This window comes from Pteronotus mesoamericanus, unplaced genomic scaffold, assembly GCF_021234165.1.
Source record: "Pteronotus mesoamericanus isolate MK-2021 breed Mesoamerican mustached bat unplaced genomic scaffold, CSHL_Meso_final contig_41, whole genome shotgun sequence".
Taxonomy (NCBI): Eukaryota; Metazoa; Chordata; class Mammalia; order Chiroptera; family Mormoopidae; genus Pteronotus; species Pteronotus mesoamericanus.
The window spans coordinates 7,061,487-7,081,873 of record NW_026555152.1 but is presented as its reverse complement, the minus strand read 5'-3'; the positions used below and the strand labels follow the sequence as shown (position 1 = coordinate 7,081,873).

The following is a 20,387-nucleotide window of genomic DNA, read 5'->3' as shown; positions in this document are numbered from 1 at the left end:
ACTCCAAAGATTGTTTTGAAAATCTTGAAAAAAAGAACAAAGCTGGAGGACTCACACTTTTTGACTTCAAAACTTACTATAGCCCTGGCCAGTGTGGCTCAGTTGGTTGGACCATTTTCCCATATACCACAAGGTTGTGGGTTTGCTTCCTGGTCGATGCACATACCTAGATTGTGGGCACATCCCCAGTTTGGATGCATATGAAGGCAACCAATCAAGGTTTCTCATTTATATCTATGTTTCTCCCCCCCCCACCCCCAACCCCCCACCCTTTAAGCAGTGAGCAAATGTCCTCAGGAGAAGATAGAAAAATAAAAATTAAACCCCTCTCCTGAGACTCCCGTTCAATATGGAAGCGTAGATATATATGCTGCGCCTCCTTGCATGACCACAGCAAAAATTACACCTACACTACATAACAAATATCACCCAGATTTGTCAGATATTTGAGCTGTATGGAAGTCTGACAACCACGGATTTAAGAAACTCATTCATCCAGATGGGTAGAAGCAGAGATATGGAGATAGGCAGAGAGGTGGAGAGGTGCGGAAAGGCACAGAGAGACAGTAGAATGGACAGTCCCACATTCTCATGGGGTGGATAAAAATCAGGAGGGATACCTTGGGAGCAAAGGATCCCAGCCTGAGACCAGATCACCTACCCCAGGGTTCTAGTGCCAGGAAGATAAGTCCTGTAACTTCTGGCTGTAAAAATCAGTGGGGGTTGGGACAGCAGAAGAAACTGCAGGATTCACTGGAGACTCCTCTAAGAGGGCTCACAAAGGTCTCAGAACTTACGCAGACCCACCCCCTCTGAGGTCCAGCACAAGGGCAACAGGTGAAAAGGCACAAGTGGCATATGGAGAGACAGTGAAGTGACTGGCAACAGGGTGAGGGCCAGGAGACAGCTTTCTCCTAGGAAAATCTCCAGAGGCCAGGCAACAGCACTCTTTTTTCTCTGAGCCCTTCTGCACACAGAGCCATAAAGTGATGAAACAACTTGCTCCACCCTAGTGATTACCTACAGCTCTACCCCGCACAATTCACAAATATGCTCTTCTACAATAGGCAATGCTACTAAGTCAGGGAGTCAAAGCAGCTCTATCAAATACACAAAAACAAATACAGGGAGGCTGCCAAATTGAGGAGACAAAGAAGTATGGCCCAAATGAAAGAACAGATCAAAGCTCCAGAAAAAGAACTAAAAAAAATGGAGATAAGCAACTTATCATGTGCAGAGTTCAAAATACTGGTTATCAGGATGCTCAAGGGACTCACTGGGTACTTCAACAGCATAAAAAAGACACAGGCAGAAATGAGGGTTGCATTAAATGAAATAAAGAAAAATCTACAGGGATCAACAGTGGAGAAGGTGAAGCCAAGAATAAAGTCAACAGTTTGGAACATAAGAAAGAAAAAGCATTCAGTCAGAACAGAAAGAAGAAAAAAGAATTTAAAAAAACGAGGATAGACTAAGAAGCTCTGGGACATCTGCAAACGTACCGACGTTCAAATCACAGGAGTGCCAGAAGGAGAAGTGGAAGAGGAAGAAATTGAAAACTTATTTGAAAAAATAATGATAGAAAACTTCCCTAACTGGTAAAAGAAATAGACATACAAGTCCAGGAAGCACAGAGAGTCCCAAAAACATTGGACCCAAAGAAGACAACACCAAGACACATCATAATTAAAATGTCAAATGTTAAAGATAAAGAGAGAATCTTAAAAGCAGCAAGAGGAAAGCAGACAGTTACTTACAAAGGGGTTCCCATAAGACTGTCACCTGATTTCTCAAAAGAAGCTTTGCAGGCTAGAAGGGACAGGCAAGAAGTATTCAAAGTGATGCAAAGCAAGGACCTACAACCGAGATTACTCTATCTAGCAAGGGTATCATTTATAATGAAAGGGAAGATAAAGTGCTTCCCAGAAAAGGTAAAGCTAAAGGAGTTGATCATCACAAAGCCCTTATTATATGAAACATTAAAGAGAACTACATAAGAAAAATATCAAAATATGAACGTTAAAATGGCAACAAATTCACAACCATCAACAACTGAATCTAAAAAACAAACTAATCGAACAAGCAGAGTAGAAACAGAATCACAGATATGGAGATCATTTGGAGGATTATCAGCTGGGAGGGGGAAGGGGGAGAATCGGGGAAAAGGAGCAAGGATTAAGAAGTACAAATTGGTAGGTACACAACAGACAGGAGGATATTAAGAACAGTATAGGAAATGGAATAGCCAAAGAACTTACATGCATGACCCAGGGATATGAACTAAGGGTAGCAAACTGCTGAAGGAATTGGGGTACTGGGCGGAGGGGGGAAAAGGGGGAAGAATTGGTACAACCTTAATAGCATAATCAATAAAATATATTTTAAAAAAATAAAAGCTAAGAAAAAAACACCTACAAAGCTACAATAAACAAAACAATGAGATACTGGCATAATGACAGACATATAAACCAATGGAACAGAGCAGAGAGTTCAGAAGTAAGTCCCACATACATGGTCAAATGGTTTTCAACTGTAGGGGAAAAGACAGACTTCTCAACAAATGGTTCTGGGATAACTAGATATCCATATGAAAGGTCGCACCCTTACCTAACAACGTCTATACAAGTTAATTCAAAATTGATCAAAGATTTAAATCTAAGAGCTAAACTTATAAAACTCTTAGAAGAAAAAATAGTGACATTGGAGGCAATGATTTCTTGAATACAACATCAAATGCGACAGCAACAATGGGAAAAATATACTAAGTGGACCTTATGGAAATTAAAACTTGTGTATCAAAGAACACTATCAACAGAGTAAAATGGCAACCCTCAAAATGAGAGAAAACATTTGCAAATCATTCATCTGATAAGGGATTAATATCCAAAATATATCTTTAAAAAACTCTGATAACTAAACAGCAACAATAAAACAAACAACCCAATTCAAAAATGGGCAAAGGACTTGAATAGACTTTTCTCTAAAGAAAATATATGAATGACTAATAAACATGTGAAAAATGCTCTGTATCACTAATTAGGGCAATGCAAATCAAAGCCACAATGAGGTACCACTTCACATCCATTATTATGGCTATTATTTAATAAAATAAAAAACAAGTGTTCATGTGCATATGAAAAAACCAAAACCCTTGTGCATTTCTGGTGGGAACATAAAATGGTGCAGCCAGTATGGAAAAGAGCATTGTGGTTACTCAAAAAAATTAAACCTAGAAATAGCATTTGATCCAGCAATTCCATTTCTGGGTATATACACACAAAAGCAATAAAAACAGAAACTCTAACAGGTATTTGTACACCAACATTCATGGCAGTGTTAGTCACAATAACTAGTAGTTGGGAACAAGTTAAATGTCCACCGATAGAAGAAAGGATAAACAAAATGTGACATACACATACAATGGAATATTATTTAGCCTTAAAAAGGCACAGAATTCTGACACATGCTACAACATGGATGAACACAGGAAACATTATGCTAAATGCAAAAAGTCAGACACAAAAAGACAAATACTGCCTGATTCCATTTAATCCAAAGTTCCTTGAATAATCAAACACATAAAGACAAAATAAAATAGTGGTTACTAAGGGCTAGAAAGAGGGGGAATTATTGTTTAATGGGTTCAGAGTTTCTGTATGGGTTGATGAAAAAGTTCTAGAGATGTATAGTGGTGATGGCTGCACAAAAATGTGAATGCACTTAATGCCACTGAACTAGACGCTTAAAAATAATTAGAGTGGTAAATTTTATGTTAAGTATATTTTGCCACAAATATGAAAGAAATGAGACAATTCTGGAGGTCCTCAAAAAATGTTAGCTGCAGGCTTCCAGTCAAGATTGTGGCATAGGTAAACGCTGTACTTGCCTGCTTCCATGACCACATCAAAATTACAACTTCACTACAGAGCAACTATCATTAAAAACTGCCTCAAGTCTAGCTGAACAGAATTCCTATAACTAAGGATATACAGAAGCAGCCACACGGAGACTGCTAGGAGGGGCAGAGGACTCAGAATAGGCTTGTCCCACACCCACGTGTGGTGGTTTAAAATTGAGAGAAAACCTTGGCTGCAGAGGTCCCCTTTGAGGAATGAGGAGACCCAGCCCCACACCAGGCTCCCCAGCCCAGGGTTCCAGTGCTGGGAAAAGAAGTCCCCATGACTTCTGGCTGTGAAAACCAGCCGGGATTAGAGCTGAGGGAGATGTAATGCACCTGGAGTCCCTGGCAGTTCCTGGAGTCTTGTGGCCCATACATGGACTTACTCTGACTCACCTGCTCTGAGCTCCAACACTAGGGCAGTAGCTCAAAAAGCTCCAGGGACATACAGGGGGAAACTGAATTGTCTGTCTTTGGGGTAAGGGCTGGAAGGGTAGCTTTCTCCCAGAAAGAAGTGCTGGCAGAGGCCATCATTCCTTTTCTGAGCCCTCCCCAACAGATGGGCGCCATATCTGAGTTAACCTGGCTCTGTTTGCACCACTCAGGTGATTCCCAGAGACGATGCCCTACCTAACTTGCCAGCCCACCACTGCCTCTTCCAGTGGCTTTTGTATACAAACAGCCTGTCTTGGCTCATGCCGTAGACTTTTCTAAAATCTCTCCAAGGGCCAGTAACCCCAAACCACCAAGATCTGGCCTCATTGAGCCCCATGTCTCTTGCTAAACAGCCCTAAGCCCAGCACTAGCAGCAGCCAGACTCAGTCCATAGCTTTGCCTCTCCCAGGCATCTCCAAACACAGCGTAAGTAGCAGCCATCTGAGATCACTTTGTAGCTCATGCTGGGTGGCCCCAGGCAGGGCAAAGATGATGGGTGACCTTGGCATTCACCTCCCAGGAGGCCTCAGAGCCAGCATACCTGGTGAAGAGCTAAGAAAGCCTGGAGCACTTCCATAAGTGACATACTCAAGGGACAGACTCGATGGGCACCAGAGCCCTGTTAAAGTGCTTTCTGTTCCATGGGGTTGGTCTCTGCACAGCAGGTCCTCTGCTATAGGGCTGCCAGTCCTTGCATGCCAACTGGCTTGGTCAATCCCTCCAATTGATGTGCCGACACCAATCAAGACTGAATCACAATACAAGGGCACACAACCCACATAAAGTGCCTGGCTGAGGTGACTAGGACTGCTGTCTGTGCCAGTGGGCCCTATAGGACACCTACTACATAAAGTCACCCTACCAAGAGCGGGAGACATAGAAGATCTACCTCAGACAGAGAGGCAGCCAAAATGGGGAAACAAAGAAACATATCCTGAATGAAAAAGTAGAAGAAATCTCCAGAAAAAACTAAAAGAAATGGAGGCAAACAAACTACCAGATAGAGTTCAAAACAATCCTTATAAGAATGCTCAAGAACTTAGTGAGAACTTCAACAGCATATAAAGGACTAAGAACCAGTCAGAAGTGAAAAATACAATAACTAAAATGAAGAATACACTAGAAGGAATCAACAACAAATTAGATGAAGCAGAGGAGTGAATCAGTGATTTAGAAGACAAGGTAGCAGAAAACACCCAATCGGAGTAGCAAAAAGAAAAAAGAATTTTAAAAAATGAGGACAGTTTAAGGGACCTCTGGGACAACATCAAGCATAACAACATCTGTACCATGGAGGTACCAGAAGAAGAGAGAGAGCAAGTGATAAAAGAACCTAGAAGAAATAACGACTGAATACTTCCCTAACCTGGTGAAGGAAAAAGACACCAAGTCCAGGAAGCACACAGAGTCCCATACAAGTTAAGCCCAAAGAGGCCCACACCAAGACACATCATAATTAAAATGCCAAAGGTTAAAGACAAGGAGAGATTCTTAAAAGCAGCAAGGGAAAAGCAGTTAGTTACCTACAAGGGAACTCTCATAAGACTGTCCACTGATTTCTCAACAGAAACTTTGCAGCCAGAAGGGATTGGCAAGAAAGGACCTACAACAAATATTACCTACCCAGCAAAGCTGTAATTTAGAATTGAAAGGCAGATAAAGAGCTTCCTAAAGAAGAAAAGGCTGAAGGAATTCATTACCACCAAATTTGTATTACAAGAAATGTTAGAGTCCTCTTTAAGAAGAAAAAAAAAAAAGACAAAAATATGAAAAAATGGCAATAAATACAATTCTATAAACATTTACTTTGAATGCTCTAATCAAAAGACACATAGTCGCTGAATGGATAAGAAAACACGACACTTATGTATACTGTCTACAAAAGACTTCTGATCGAAAGACACACACACACTGGAAACTAAAGAGCTAGAAAAAGGTACTTCTTGAAAATGGAAACAAAAAAATCAACAACAAATAAAAGCTAGAGTAGCAATACTTATATCAGACAAGACAGACTTTAAAACAAAGAATAGGCTGGGCTGGTGTGGCTCAGTGGGTTGGGCGTTGTCCTACAAACTGAAAGGTCACAGGTTTGATTACAGCTCAGAGCACACGCCTGGGTTGTGGAGCAGGACCCCATTGGGGGCATGCGAAAAGCAACCAATGATGTTATCTTATACATTGATGTTTCTCTCCCTCCCTTTCTCGCTTCCTTCCCCTCTCTCTTAAAAAAAAAATAATTAAAAAAAATTATTATTTTTTTAAAAAAAGCTCTGACTGGTGTAGCTCTGTGGGTTGTGTTGTCCCATAAACCAAAAGGTCACTGGCTCAATTCCTGGTCAGGGCACATACGTGGGTTGTGGGCCAAGCTCCCCAGTTGAGGGCAGGCAAGAGGCAATGATCAATGTTTCTCTTGCACATCAATGTTTCTCTTGCACGTTGATGTTTCTCTCACACATCAATGCTTCTCTCCCTCTCTTTCCCCCTCCCTTCCCCTCTCTCTAAAAATACATAAATAAAATCTTTTTTTAAAAAAACTAAAACAAGAAAAGGACCCAGAAATTCTACTTCTGGATATTTTTCTGAAGAAACCCAAAAAACTGAATTGAAAAGACATGTGCATCTATATGTTTATTGCAGCATTATTTACAATAGCCAAGATGGGGAAGCAACCCGTGTCCATCAATAGATGAATGGATAAAGAAGAAGTAATGTTTATACAATGGGATATGACTCAGCCATAATAAAGAATAAAATCTTGCCACCTGCAACAACATGGATGGACCTAGAGAGAACTGTGCTTAGTGAAATAGGTCTGACAGAGAAAGAGAGGCGCTGTATGATTTCACTTATATGTGGTATCTAAAGAATATAATAAACAAACAAGCAGAACAGAAATAGACTCATAGATGAGAGAACAGTTTGATGGTTGCCAGATGGGAGGGGATGGGGGATGGGTAAAAAAAGAAGGGATTAAGAAGTACAGATTGTTACAGAACAGTCATGGGATGTAAAGTACAGCATAGGAAATATAGTCAATAATATTGTAGTAACTGGATGGTGTCAGGTGGGTACTAGTTTTAGTGGGGTGACCACTCCATAAATTATATAAATGTCTAATCACTAGGTTGCACACATGGAGCAAATACGATATTGTAAGTCAATTGTAATTGAAAAATAAAAAATTATTTCTTTAGAAAGTGTACTATAGTGGATACTGTGGAACACTGCTCAGATACTACCTTCAGGACCAAGACACCTATCCCTCAGTTGCCGAGTCCTTCTCCAGGAAATGCCTTTGGCCGATGGGGTGTGCCTCCCCTGAATTTACACTCCCTCCCTGGTGGCAGCCTACATTAAATGACTGATCATTGTGGAGGTACAAAAGTGTGGTTCCTTTTCCCCTGTAAGGTGGCTAAAGCCTCTGTTACCACTGAATCACAGTTCAGGTTCTTCCCCTGCTCAAGCCTGCTCACAGATGTTATTCTTGAGAGCCTCCCTACTAATCATCCTGCAAGCAAATCTCCCATCTCCAGAGTCTTTTTCCTGGGAACTAACACCTAAGAGAATTACCACAGAGAAAATTATCTTGTTTAGTGTAATTTAGAAATATAACTTCCACATTTCCCTTCTCCTAATTGTTACCTGATTCTTAGTCGGTCATTTTCTGAGTAGAGGCGCAAAACATGCTCCCGTTCCTGGAAGAGGCAGACTTGCATATCACTTAGAGCTTTCTGCAATTCAGCAATCTCCTCCTCCCTCTGCTGCAAATCCCATTCTAGTTTGTGCTGGGGGAAAAAAAAGAGTCACTGAAAAGAGACTGAGCTTCACAGGAATATCTCTTACTGTTTATGGAAGAGACAGGGCATGTAGAAATATTACAGTGTGAATGGTTTCACCAATACAGACTCCAAATGACAACAATAAGTTGTTTATAGAATTGAGTTTAAAAGCTACAGGGTGAGTATGTTTCCATATAAGTCAAAGCTCTCTTATCTTTTACAGATTACAGAACCCAGAATGTTTCACCTGTTCTTTACATAATTTTTAAAAAATGCTTTCTATTCAATAAGCATTAAGAAATTTTGAAAGATAAAGATGAAAAGCATGTTTTCTGCCTAGAGCTAAGGAATTCTGTGAAGAGACAGACATGCAAACAATTAAATAATTACTTAACAGAGGAACATGCCTGGTAAAATGGTAGAAAGGAAAATACAACCAGAGTGAAATCTCTGAATCTTTTTGGGAAGTCAGAGACCAGCATCAAACAGTTGAAACTTGAGTCCTGACCAGTGTAGGTTGCCAGTGCAATTTTCAGTCTAGGCACAGACCTGGGTTTGGGTCTGGTTCCTGACTGGGGGCATGCGAGAGGCAAATGATCAACATTTCTCTCCCTCTTTTTCTCCCAATCTTTCCTTCTCTCTAAAATAAACAAAATCTTAAAAATAAAAGTTGAAACTTGAAAGATGAAGACTGCTAGAGACAAAATGAGGGTGAGTACTCTCAGGAAAGAGAACAGTAAACACAGAACCATCGAAGATATGAATGGACAACTACAAGGATTTCAGTATTATTGGAGTGCGAAGTGAGAGGCAGACTGAAGAGGTGTGAGACTGGAAGCTGGATACTGGTTAAGAAGGATATTGCAACAATGCAGGTGATGCATTGCAACAATGCAAACTAGAGTTTGAGCTAGTGCTGAGGCAATATGATGAAGATGTCAGAATGGATTAAGGGATATTTAGGAAGCAGAATCAACAGAACTTACTATATGACTGAATGTAGGGGCTGGGCAGAATTGTAGGTGAATACACCGGTTAGTAACACACAGCATAAAGAAAATAGTTAAGAGATAAGAAATTGAGGGAGGACCCTGGCCAGCGTGGCTCAGTTGGCTGGGTGTTGTCCTGCAAGCTGAAAGGTCGCCAGTTCGATTCCCAGTCAAGGCATATGCCTTGGTTGCAGACTGTGGGCTCTGCCCCTAGCGGGGCGCTTGCAGAAGGCAGAGGCAACCATTTGATGTTTCTCTCTCATATCAATGTTTCTCTCCCTTTCTTTCTCCCTCCCTTCTCCTCTCTCTAAAATAAATAAATAAATGAATAAATAAATAAATAAATAAATAAAATGGAGAAAATGAGGAAAATGGTAGGGATAGATGCGTATGTGTGTGTACAGTTGAAAAAGGAAGATTAGTTCAGATATAAACATAAGAACATGGAGCTCAAGAGAAAAGAGGCTGCATTAGCTATTTTGGACGTTATCATTCCATATGTAGTAGTATGGATAAAAATAAGATCATTTGTAATGGAATCTGTAGGAACATTGACATTTAAGATTAAGGAAGGGGAACTGTTAATGGACACTGAGAGGTAGACAAAAACTGGGAAAAAAAAGTGACATAGAAATTAAGAAAGGAAGAGAGTTTCCAGAAAGCAGAGGTCAATAGCGACAGACACTGCAAAGGTCACAAAGAGAGAGATCATTTTGACAAATGGGAATCAGAGGCCACAGAGTAGTTTTAGTGAAACAGAAAGAAGACAGACTAACTGCAGTCACCGAGTTTTGAACGGGTGATAATAAACTATTCTAGAAGCAGGGCTAGGAAAAGAACGAGCTATCTACGTAAGAGAGTAGTTAGAGGGGGGAAGCACAACTCAAGAACAGTGCTTTATTTTGTTTTTTAAGTCAGGAAAGACTTGACTGCTATGAAAGGAAGATTTGCTATGTACGTGGAGTAAAAGAATAAGCAAGGAGTCATGTGCAGGCAGTACTGAGGAGAAAATGCCCATGTTAAGCAAGAGATTAAAAATAGAACACAAAGAGAAAAGCAATGATGATGGGTTTCTTAGGAGGAAAAACGGATGGGGCCAGGGAGAGAGCTGATCAATTCAGCTTGAAAAGGGAGAGACATCTTGTCCCTGAAGTGATAAGAAAGAAGAGAGACAGACACAGGTATAGGTGACAGTGTGGATGGGCAGGAAGGAGTTATGCATGGTAGCTGCCATTTCCCCTGTGAACCAGGAAGCAAGACACCTGACAAGAGACAGCTAAGATAGGGTGGCAGGCTGGAGGGGAGTAGGGAAGGTCCAACACAGAAAGGGAGGGAAAGGAACTGACTAGAGGCAGGTAAGTTAATTGCTGTGTAGTAACGGAGGATACAGAAGAATTTATTTACCATGAATTTATTCTGTAATGATTTGTGACCTGGGGGCAATTCTGCATGTACCCCAAGGAGAAATTTGGCAATGTCTGAAGGTACTTTTGATGGTCACAACTGAGGGTGGCGCGAGGGGATGTATGTGTGCTACTGGTATCTAGGACGTAGAGGCCAAGGGTGTTGCTAAACATCCTACAATTCATAGGTTAGTCCCCACAATAAGGAATTACAAAGCCCAAGATGTCAATAGTGCCAAGGCTGAGAAATCCTGCTCCAGAATAGGATTCAATTATAGCTAGGGTTTTTGCTATAGAGCAAAGGAATGAGCAAGGAGTCGTGTGCAGGCAGTACAGTTAGCATCAAAGTGAAGTGTGATGGGATTCCAGTTAGAAGGGAAGGACATAATGTCAGAAACTGACATGCAACATTTGGAAAACTGAAAACTCAAGGAGCTATGGAGGTAATAATGAAGTCAGGTATATGGAGGTGAAAGAACTAAAAGTATAAGAGAGACTGAGACATAAGAGTTTAAGATTTTAGAGGTGGAGCAAATTGGGGGAATTTTGATTTAATGAGGGACCCAAAGGACAGGTAGCTAGGCTGGGGTAGAAAGGAATAAAAAAATAGCTGTTTGTGCCCTGGCTGGTGTGGCTCAGGGGATTGAACGTTGGCCTGCAAACCAAAGGGTCACCGGTTCAACTCCCAGGCAAAGCACATGGCTGGGTTTGCTGGCCAGGCCCCCAGCTGGGGGCATGTGAGAGGCATGGATAGATATATCTTTCACACATTGCTATTTCTCTCCCTTTCTTTCTCCCTCCCCTCCCCTATCTCTAAAAGTAAGTAAATACAATCTTTAAAAAAATAAATAAAATCTAAAAAAATAAATCTGCTTGTGATACAAGCTGGCACTTGTAGATCTTCTCTAGTCATGAGCAGACTTAATCAAAGTCCTAGGGGGGCATGCATCATCTCTTTTGTTACCTGTCCTTCACAAGCTTCTTTGTATAGCTCCAGTTTCTTCAACAGGTCCTCATTTTCTGCTTCACACTCTGCCATCTTCTTTTGATAATATTCTAGAAGCTCCTGAGAAGGGCAGAGAACAGCCAGACGATCTTCAATGGAAGGCAAAGGAGTTGACTCCACTGAATCTGAAAACAGCACTCCCTTCCACCTGGCAGAACCACTGAGGCCATGCGCAGAACCATGTTTGGAAATAGTTGTCAGCCTATGTGAAATGAGGAAGGACATATTCATTAAATTGTCTAAGCATCTATGAAACATAATTTCTTAAATAAAAAAGAGGCTTATGTTCTTTTTTTTAAAATCCTCACTCAAGGACATATTTATTGATCTTAGGGGGTGGGGGATAGAGAGAAAACACCAATGGTTGCCTCCTATACATGCCCCTACTGGAGACTGAACCTACAACTTAGGTATGTGCTCTGAACAAGGATCGAACCTGCAACCTCCTGGTGTATGGGATGATGCTCTAGCCAACTGAGACCCCCGGCCAGGGTGAGGTTTATATTCTTAAAGAGAGTATAATTAATGAACTTTTAAAATTAATTTTTAAAAAATTAAATATAAAATAAGGCCAGATAGTAACAGAAAATTTAATACCATAAGACATACACCAACAGGAACAATTATACTGCTGGTGAAGTATAACTTGGTAAAACCACAGAAAATAAATTGGCAGAATCTAGAAAAATTCCAATTCCTAGAGAATTGTTCTAGAGAAACTCATACACATATGCATAAGGTGACACATAAGAAAATGTTCATAGTAACATTACACAAGAGTCAGCATTAGAAAATATAGCCAAATTACTAACCACATAACCACAACAGATCCTAATCTCTAGCACTGGAGATACCTGAATTATTCAGACCAAGACTAAACAAGATTTAAGGGTAATCAAAGGCTGGACAAGAAGTGTTTTTAAGCTAAAACAATGGAAGTTAGAAAATAAATGATGCAGAATTGGAAAATTAATCTATTTTGGCTAACTTTGGCTATCTTGTAAATTGTAACTTGCAATTTACAAGGTAACAAAATAGACATCAGAGAAGAGAAACTTGATACCAGAACCCCAGAGTTGTAGTTAATGAAGGTTATGGTCAGCACTTTTAATACGTGAGCATGTATAGACGAGATATTAAAATCTACTTTCAGCAAACACAAAGAAAAAAATATATTATTGTTTTAATCATTAAGGCTTGTAACAGAAATGCTATTTTATTCAATGTTTCATGTTTTCCAAGGGGGTTGCCTTATAACAACTGTGGGGAATAGGTTAGTAAATGAACTAAGAGGTATTTCTGAGATTTTGCAGATGAGCATGGTGGCAACGAGGATGAGGCAGCAAGGTGATGGCAGAGCCCAAATTCCAAGTTCCCTGTGTAGGTTAGTTATTTCCTCTGTAATCCAGGATGCACTGACACTGTACTAGGCCCACTCGAACTGTCTGGATTCTGGTATCACCATTTAATAGGTCCTAGTTTTTCATCTAAATTCCACATAATAAGAACAGAGAAATGAGTCTAGTACAGTTCAAATCCAGAGTTCAGAAGTATGCTCCAAAACTCTTCCAGTTCCTAAGCTAACTTGTACTAAGGCTACAGAAGTCTTGATTCTTTTTTTTTTTAATTCAATTTTTTGGGTGACATTGGTTAATAGAAGTCTTGACTCTTTTAACAACTCAAAAAACAAGCAAATATCTTACTTTCTGCAGACAGGGGTATGTGTCGGGGTAAAGTTCATAGCTGTCTTCTTCACCTGTCAAACGCACAAAACTTCAGAATGAGAGGGCAGGAACAGAGCAAAACAGTATAACATACAGACTGGTTTTCTTTACAATCTTACATGTGCCTGCTGGTCAAAATGTGATACTTTAAAATATAGTACTATTCATTAAAGTAGTTCTGAATCCTGAGATCCTATTACTTTTGAATTTTCATATGGTATTGTTTGTCATTATTATTTTCAAACAAAATCAGAATTGCATTTAATATTTGGATGAATAAGCATGAAAAGCCTCTTTAGTATGAAGGCTACCTGCAACAGTACAAAAACAATCCTTTTACTGAAATTATAAGAGAGGGAGATGCAGAAAGTTTCTAGTAAACAAGACGTAGTAAATAGAAATTAAGGTAGAGGACCCATTATGCTAAATTTAAGATAAATACAAAGCCATTTATATTATCTTTATTTTTTACCTACTGTTTTATTTTAAAGAAAAAATGTTCCTTATAAACTTTAAAAGGTCTATTCACAACCTTCGATATTTTTTTTTTTTTTTTTAGATAAAGTTTATTTAGAAAGTTACAAAGGTAGTAGAAGTGAGCATAGGCTGGGAAAACAAGCTACAGAAGCAAAAGAAGGGCACTTGAAAGTTAGGCCTGAAGAAGGCAAACCTAAGTCACCTGAGGAAAAAAGAGGGGAATGGGAAAGGTGCTGTGTGCTGATAAGACAGATCTTGGAGAAGGGGAAGAGAAGGAGAGGGAAGTGGGGAAGGGGAGAGAGGAGAAGGGGATAGAGTGTTTTAAATTAGCTTTCCGCAAAGCTTTCTTATCATGCATGCTTTGTCAATACAGTCTGATTTTGAGCCAGTCAAGAGATGATGTAATGTCCTGTTCTTGTGTTCTACCTAGAATATATCTGTTTACAATCTTCAGCCCTTGGGAAAGATTTTTTGAGAAAGAGAAGAGATAATCACTATTGTTCATTCTGTAACCATTTTCCTGCTCGGAATTCCAGAGTGCCTCTCCCCTAGTCCTTGAAACCTTTTTTCATGTGGCCTCCAGGACACCACATACTCCTGGTTCTCCTCCTTCCTCATTGGTGATTAATTTTTTGTTACTGCTACTTCTTCCTTGTCTTTATCTATACTTATTGCTTCAGTGACTTCAGGGAGTCTCATGGTTTTCAAGTGTACACCTCCAGTCCTTCCCCTGCACTCCACTCCAGACTCACAATACTCTGTACCTCCACTTAGACGCCCTACAGGTATCACAAGCTTAAGAAGACCAAAACTGAGCTCCTGATATATACCTCCTACCACCAAACCTGACCTCCTCTCAGAACTCTACACTCCAGTAATTACTAATGCCATTCTCAGTTGTTTAGGACAACAAATTTGGAGAAATTTCACTCCTCTCTTTGTCTTACATGCTATACTCAATCCATTAGTAAGTCCTACAGGCTCTACCACCAAAAAATTTAAAATCTGACAAAGAATCATGTCAATAATGCTCTCGTTGAACTCACTATAATCTCTTGCCTGGATGACTACAAATGGTCTCTCTGTTTCCACTCTCAACTCCATCCCCTGAAGTCTCTTCTCAACATAGCAGTTAAAGTGATTATTTAAAGTATGTCAAAACAGCCCTGGCTGGTGTGGCTCAGTGGATTGAGCGCTGGCCTGCAAACTGAAGGGTCACTGGTTCAATCCCTAGTCAGGGAACATGGCTGGGTCACCAGGGTCGGGGGGTTGCTTGAGAGGCAACCACACAGTGATTGTTTCTCTCCCTTTCTTTCTCCCTCCCTTCCCTAAAAAATAAATAAATAAAATCTTTTTTTTTTTTTTTTTTTTAAAGGATGTCAAAACACACTAGAATGGGGAAACTCACTAAGGGCAGGCATTTTTTATCTACTGTGTTCACTGCTATACCTGCAGTAACTAAAATAGTGCCTGGTTCACAGGAGGTGCTCAATTTCTTTCTAAGTAAATAAATAATTTTAAATCCTCAATCTGAATTTGACTCTATTCAACATCTTTTTCTTCTAATATTCAACCTAGCTAGAAAATCTGTTTTTGCTTTTGTTGTTCCATCTGCCTTCTTCTACCAACCAACCCTTCAAATATGCCATCTCTCTTTATTCTCTTGTTTAAAAGACTACTTTCCTTCTTCAAACTCACCTCCTTCTACAGAACTTCTCCAAATTAGGCCAATTTGCTTCTTTGAGAAAATAACCTAGAAAATAAAAATGGTAATTAAGTTGGTATGGTAGGATTATGGGTGACTTTTTTACCTTCACCTGAGGACATACTTAGTGATTTTAGAGAGGGAGGAAGAGAGGGAGAACGAAAGAGAGAGAAACATTGATTGGTTGTCTTTTGTATGCGCCCTGGTAGGGGATACCAAACCCATAACATATGCATGTGCCCTGACCAGGAATCGTACCTGTGACCTTTCAGTTTGCAGGACGACACTCAACCAACTGAGCCACACTAGTGGTCAGAGACGAGTGACATTTTTATAAACAGCTTTATTGAGATATAATTAACATTCTATACAATTCAGTCAATTAAAGTGTATGATTCAATGATTAGTATATTTACAGACAGGTCCAACCATCATCACATTCAATAGTATGTTTTCGTCACTTCAAGATCAAATCCTATATGTTTTAGCTATCACCCCTGTGTTCCACCCTTCCCCTGCCCTAAACTATCACTAATCTACTGTCTGTTTCTATAGGCCTTCCTGTTATGGGTTCTCATATGAATGTAATCATACAACATATGGTCTTTTGTGACTGGCTTCTTGCACTTAGCACAATGTTTTCAAGGTTCATCCATGCTGTAGCATGTGTCAGCCCTTCATTCCTTTTCATGGCCAAATAACATTCCATTTTGTGAATATGGGAAACATCTTAAATATAAATATCATGGTTCTAAAACTACTTAAGAGTAAATTGGAACTTTTTCTTAATCCTCAACCAAGAATACATCCACTAATTTTTTTTTTTTGAGAGAGAAGAAAGGGGAGGGAGGGAGGGAGGGTGGGGGAGAGAGAGAGGAACATCGACTGGTTGCCCCCCTCCCATACACACCCCTACTGGGGACTGAACCCACAACCCAATTATGTGCCCTAACCAGGAATTGAACCCATGACCTTTTGGGGTACAGGACAATGCTATAACCAACTGAGCAATACCATGCAGGGTAAGAGTAACTTGGAACTCTAAAGGTCTTCTAGCAACGCGAAATCTCTCTTCTCCCTCATAAGCAGTCTTACTCCTTCTTCTCCTAGACTATTGCACATCTACAAAAAATTATCTACACTCACTTTTATTTTGTTTTATAATCTCTAACAATCTGACTTCTACTCCAACATCTGAACTAAAGTTGCTGTTCTTAGTCAGCAGACATACAAATTAATAAATTCAGTAGCTTTTTTGGGTTCCCAACTTCTACCCAGCAAGTCATTCCTTGATTTGTAACCTATCAGTGTTGACCACTCTTTTAAAAAAAATACTGCTTTGTAGTTGAGAGCATGGGCTCTGAAATCAAACAGACTTGAGTTTGAGTCAAAGCTCTCTCCCTTATATAGCTGTGTGACTTCAGATAAGTTATTTAACCTCTCTAAACTTCAGTTACTTCTTAGAAAATGGGGAGAATAGCATATATAGTATAGGTCAGTGTAAGGATTAAATGAAATAATAAAAGGGTCTGACACATAGGCACTCAGTAACTACAGATTACTATTTTTACTGAAAATGTTCCTCCCCCTTGGTTCAAAGGTTGTCCTTGACTTTCTTTAGTACTTCCGCTATCAATTTCTTTTGAAACATCATTTTCACTGCTTTTATAATTACCTCTATCATTAAAACATTACCTGGCACAGAATAATAACTACTGGTTGAATGAACAAGTAGATTTTCAATCTCCTGATCTGAATGTCCAACTATGTAATGGACATTTTCACCTATTGTCCCATTGGAGTTTGAAATGTTTAACAACAACAAAAATCACTTAATTCACATATATTTCTTTTTAGCACCTCAAAACTAATACTTCCTAAACCTAATACATCATCTTTTTTTATCTGAACATGCTCCTTCTGACTTTCCTATTTTAGGCACTATTTCAGCATCTTCCAACCTGGACTTGAAAATTTTAATTCATTATTTCATTACTTTTTTTTTAAAGATTTTATTTATTTTTAGAGAGAGGGGAAGGAAGGGAGAAAAAGGGGAAGAAAAACATCGATATGCAGGAGCTACATCGATCGATTGGTTGCCTCTCGCATGCCCCCAACAGGGTACCTGGCCTACAACCCAGGCATGTGCCCTGACTGGGAATCAAACCAGTGACCTTTTGGTTTGCAGGCTGGCACCCAAACCACTGAGCCACACCAGCCAGGGCTCATTACTATTTCTATTGACCCTCTCATCAAACCATATAAAAATTATCTGTATTCTATCCTTAATAATAACCATGCTGATTCAGGATCTCCCTATGCTCGTACCCACTCTACTACAATGGCTTAACTGTTCTATCCACCCCTGATTGCCTCTGGATCATCTTAAAAATCATCAAAGTCATCAGTAACTCCTCATAGCCAAATGCATTAAATCAAACTCTGCCTAGAGGTCACTGCTTTCCATCTAAGGACCAAACCTAACTCTCCTACCTCATTTCCCTGTATTCCCCTAATCATACCCTCAGTTTGCCGATAACATTCTTGCCTCCATGCCTTTGTTCCTACGACTGGAACACAGCTCCCTCCACTCTCACAAGTTCACTTAGTGAAATCCAGTCTGTACATAAAAACTCAAATACTCCCTCTTTCATCTCTTTCCTGAGTCTCTCCATCCAAAGTCATCTGTCAAAACGCTCTAAAAACAAAACAAAAAACTGCACTTGTTTCGTACAAGTGAAAAAGAACTGCACCTGTATATTAGAGTTCTTCGTTGCTATCATTTCTCCCATGGTAGTTCATGTTCCTTGCAGGGAGAAACTGTGCCTTATTCATTACTGTATGTCTTAAAAGAACAATGTCCTCGCTTATAGTTACATTAATGGGTTTCAACTACCTTCTCTATTCCTCCTTCGTCGCGATATCCTTGTTTAGGGTTGTTGTTTTTTTTAAATAGCTTGTCTACTTACAATTAACACTTGTTTAGCACTTTAACATTTACTTTACGCCCACAACAACTCTGTGAAGTATTTCTTATTCTCCCTTAAGTAAGATTGAGGCTTAGACTAGCGCGGGATGGGGGATACCAGACCCCATCTCCAGGACCTTCTAATTCTGTACTCCTTCTTAAATTTCATCTCGTTTTCGACTCCCTCATCGCTACAGCTCCCCAATGCTTCAGCACCCCTATATCTTTCCCTTTTCATATTCTAACTTTCCTCGTCCGGTCCCCTGCACTCCTGACGGCTCCACCCCCCGCCTCCAAATTTCAGGCTCACAGCCCTCTCTTCCGACTGCTTCCACAGGTACTCCTCTCTCACCAGAGTTTCCCTTCCCAAGACCTCTTGCCCCTTCCCGGAAACCCGAAATTCTATACTCACGGCACACTAATACCACCGGGTCACAGTTGCCAACGGAAAACAAAACTTAAATCAGGGAGCGTCGCGGCGCCACAGAGCGTGCACGAATCCGTCCAATCGCCCACAAGTTTACCTCGGCCCTTTGGATTGCGCACCAATAGGAAGGATATTCACAGAGAGGAACGCCCCGTTCCCGCTCCCCCTCGCTCGCGTCTAAGCGCGCGGAGGTCGCCGGGGAATGTAGTTTTATTTCTGCGCACAGCTCTCTGGGCGGAAAATGCAACTAGACTACAACCCAGTTCTCCCAGAATGGTACTTGGGGCGAGAACAAACTAGTTCTGGGCGCAGTTTATGCTTGCTCAACTGCTTTGTTTTCATAAAAAAATGATGCAGAAACGCAATGCATAATCATGGAAAGGATCACAGGATTATTATGTGTTGTAATATACAATATCTCAAGAAGGTGAAGATAAGTTTCTCCTTCAATGCCTGGGTGTTCTAAGCCAAGAAAGGGTCGGTGGTTCAATTTGTACAGTCAGTGGATTGTGTATGTAAATGCTGCTACTTTTGCTGACTCGACTCTATTTTCCTGAGAGGTGTGAGAAATTGACTTCAATAATATAAGCTAGTTCAAAACCCAATTGTTGTGTTTCCTTTCCAGAAGAGCAAGGTCTCGAAGCTGCAGCTACTGCTGTGGAAAAGCTTGGACTCTTCACCAGCATAAAACCTAAGGATGTCCAAAAGAAACTTGCCATCTTTTCCTAAACCTGGTTTTTTTCCCTTTTGTGATTTTTTCTCCTGTTAGTTACATCAAGATCTCCCCAGGCATCTTTGTTCAGTATTTTTCTCTCTCTTTTGGCCCCTACATTAAAAAAATAAAAAAAATTAAAATTAAAAAAACACAGATCATGATGATCTTATCTTCATACCAGTTCTCAAATATATACCTTCCTATCTATTTCTGCTCCGGGTCTCATTACCGTTCACTTGAACTACTACAAGAAAAAAAGTTTTTCTCCTTAAACTTTGTTTCAGTGAGTCTCAAAATCCTGTGACAGATTTTTGGTCAAGTTATTTCCATTAAAAATTACTGATTTTAGAAACTAATAACTTAAAAACTGCCACACATATTAAAAAAACAAATGGTCCGCAAAACATTTTGTTTTCCTTCTGAAGGCGTTAGGATGCACTGTAATTGTTAACCCATTTTTTACTGGTAAACTTAAATGTCCAATTGAGACAAACAGTTCTGTGACTTTTCTTCCACCACTGATTAACACTAGGGTGACAGTTATCAGGGAAAACATTCATTTAGCTTCCTGAGCTTTCTGGGCAGAATTGTTAACTTTACCAGTTCCCGTTGCCGTCTTTTCCACTGCTTTGATGACACCCATAGCAACTGTCCGTCTCATTTCACGAACAGCAATATGGCCTAGAGGAGGACAGAGAAGTTCTCAACACATGTGTGCTTGCCAGAAACCAGATCAATGATGGCAGCATTACCAGATTTCAAAAACTTTGGGCCACTATCTGGATTCTGACCTAGTTTGCAGTGACATGGCTGAATGCACTAAGAAGACTGGAATCACCGGTAAATATGGGACAAGCT

The 20,387-nt window shown here is 40.1% G+C and overlaps 1 protein-coding gene across 1 annotated transcript in view; it reads right to left on the bottom strand.

Moving 5' to 3' along the window:
- Positions 1-18,850, bottom strand: part of CCDC77 (coiled-coil domain containing 77) — a 32,009-nt gene extending 13,159 nt beyond the window's left edge. The window contains exons 1-5 of the mRNA XM_054577097.1: positions 18,800-18,850; positions 15,413-15,467; positions 13,217-13,269; positions 11,472-11,715; positions 7,979-8,121 (exon numbers count right to left, since the gene is read on the bottom strand). Of these exons, the coding sequence (XP_054433072.1) occupies positions 7,979-8,121; positions 11,472-11,715; positions 13,217-13,254 (425 nt within the window). The 5' untranslated portion in view covers positions 13,255-13,269; positions 15,413-15,467; positions 18,800-18,850. The remainder of the gene's footprint in view (positions 1-7,978; positions 8,122-11,471; positions 11,716-13,216; positions 13,270-15,412; positions 15,468-18,799) is intronic.
- Positions 18,851-20,387: the final 1,537 nt, after the last annotated feature.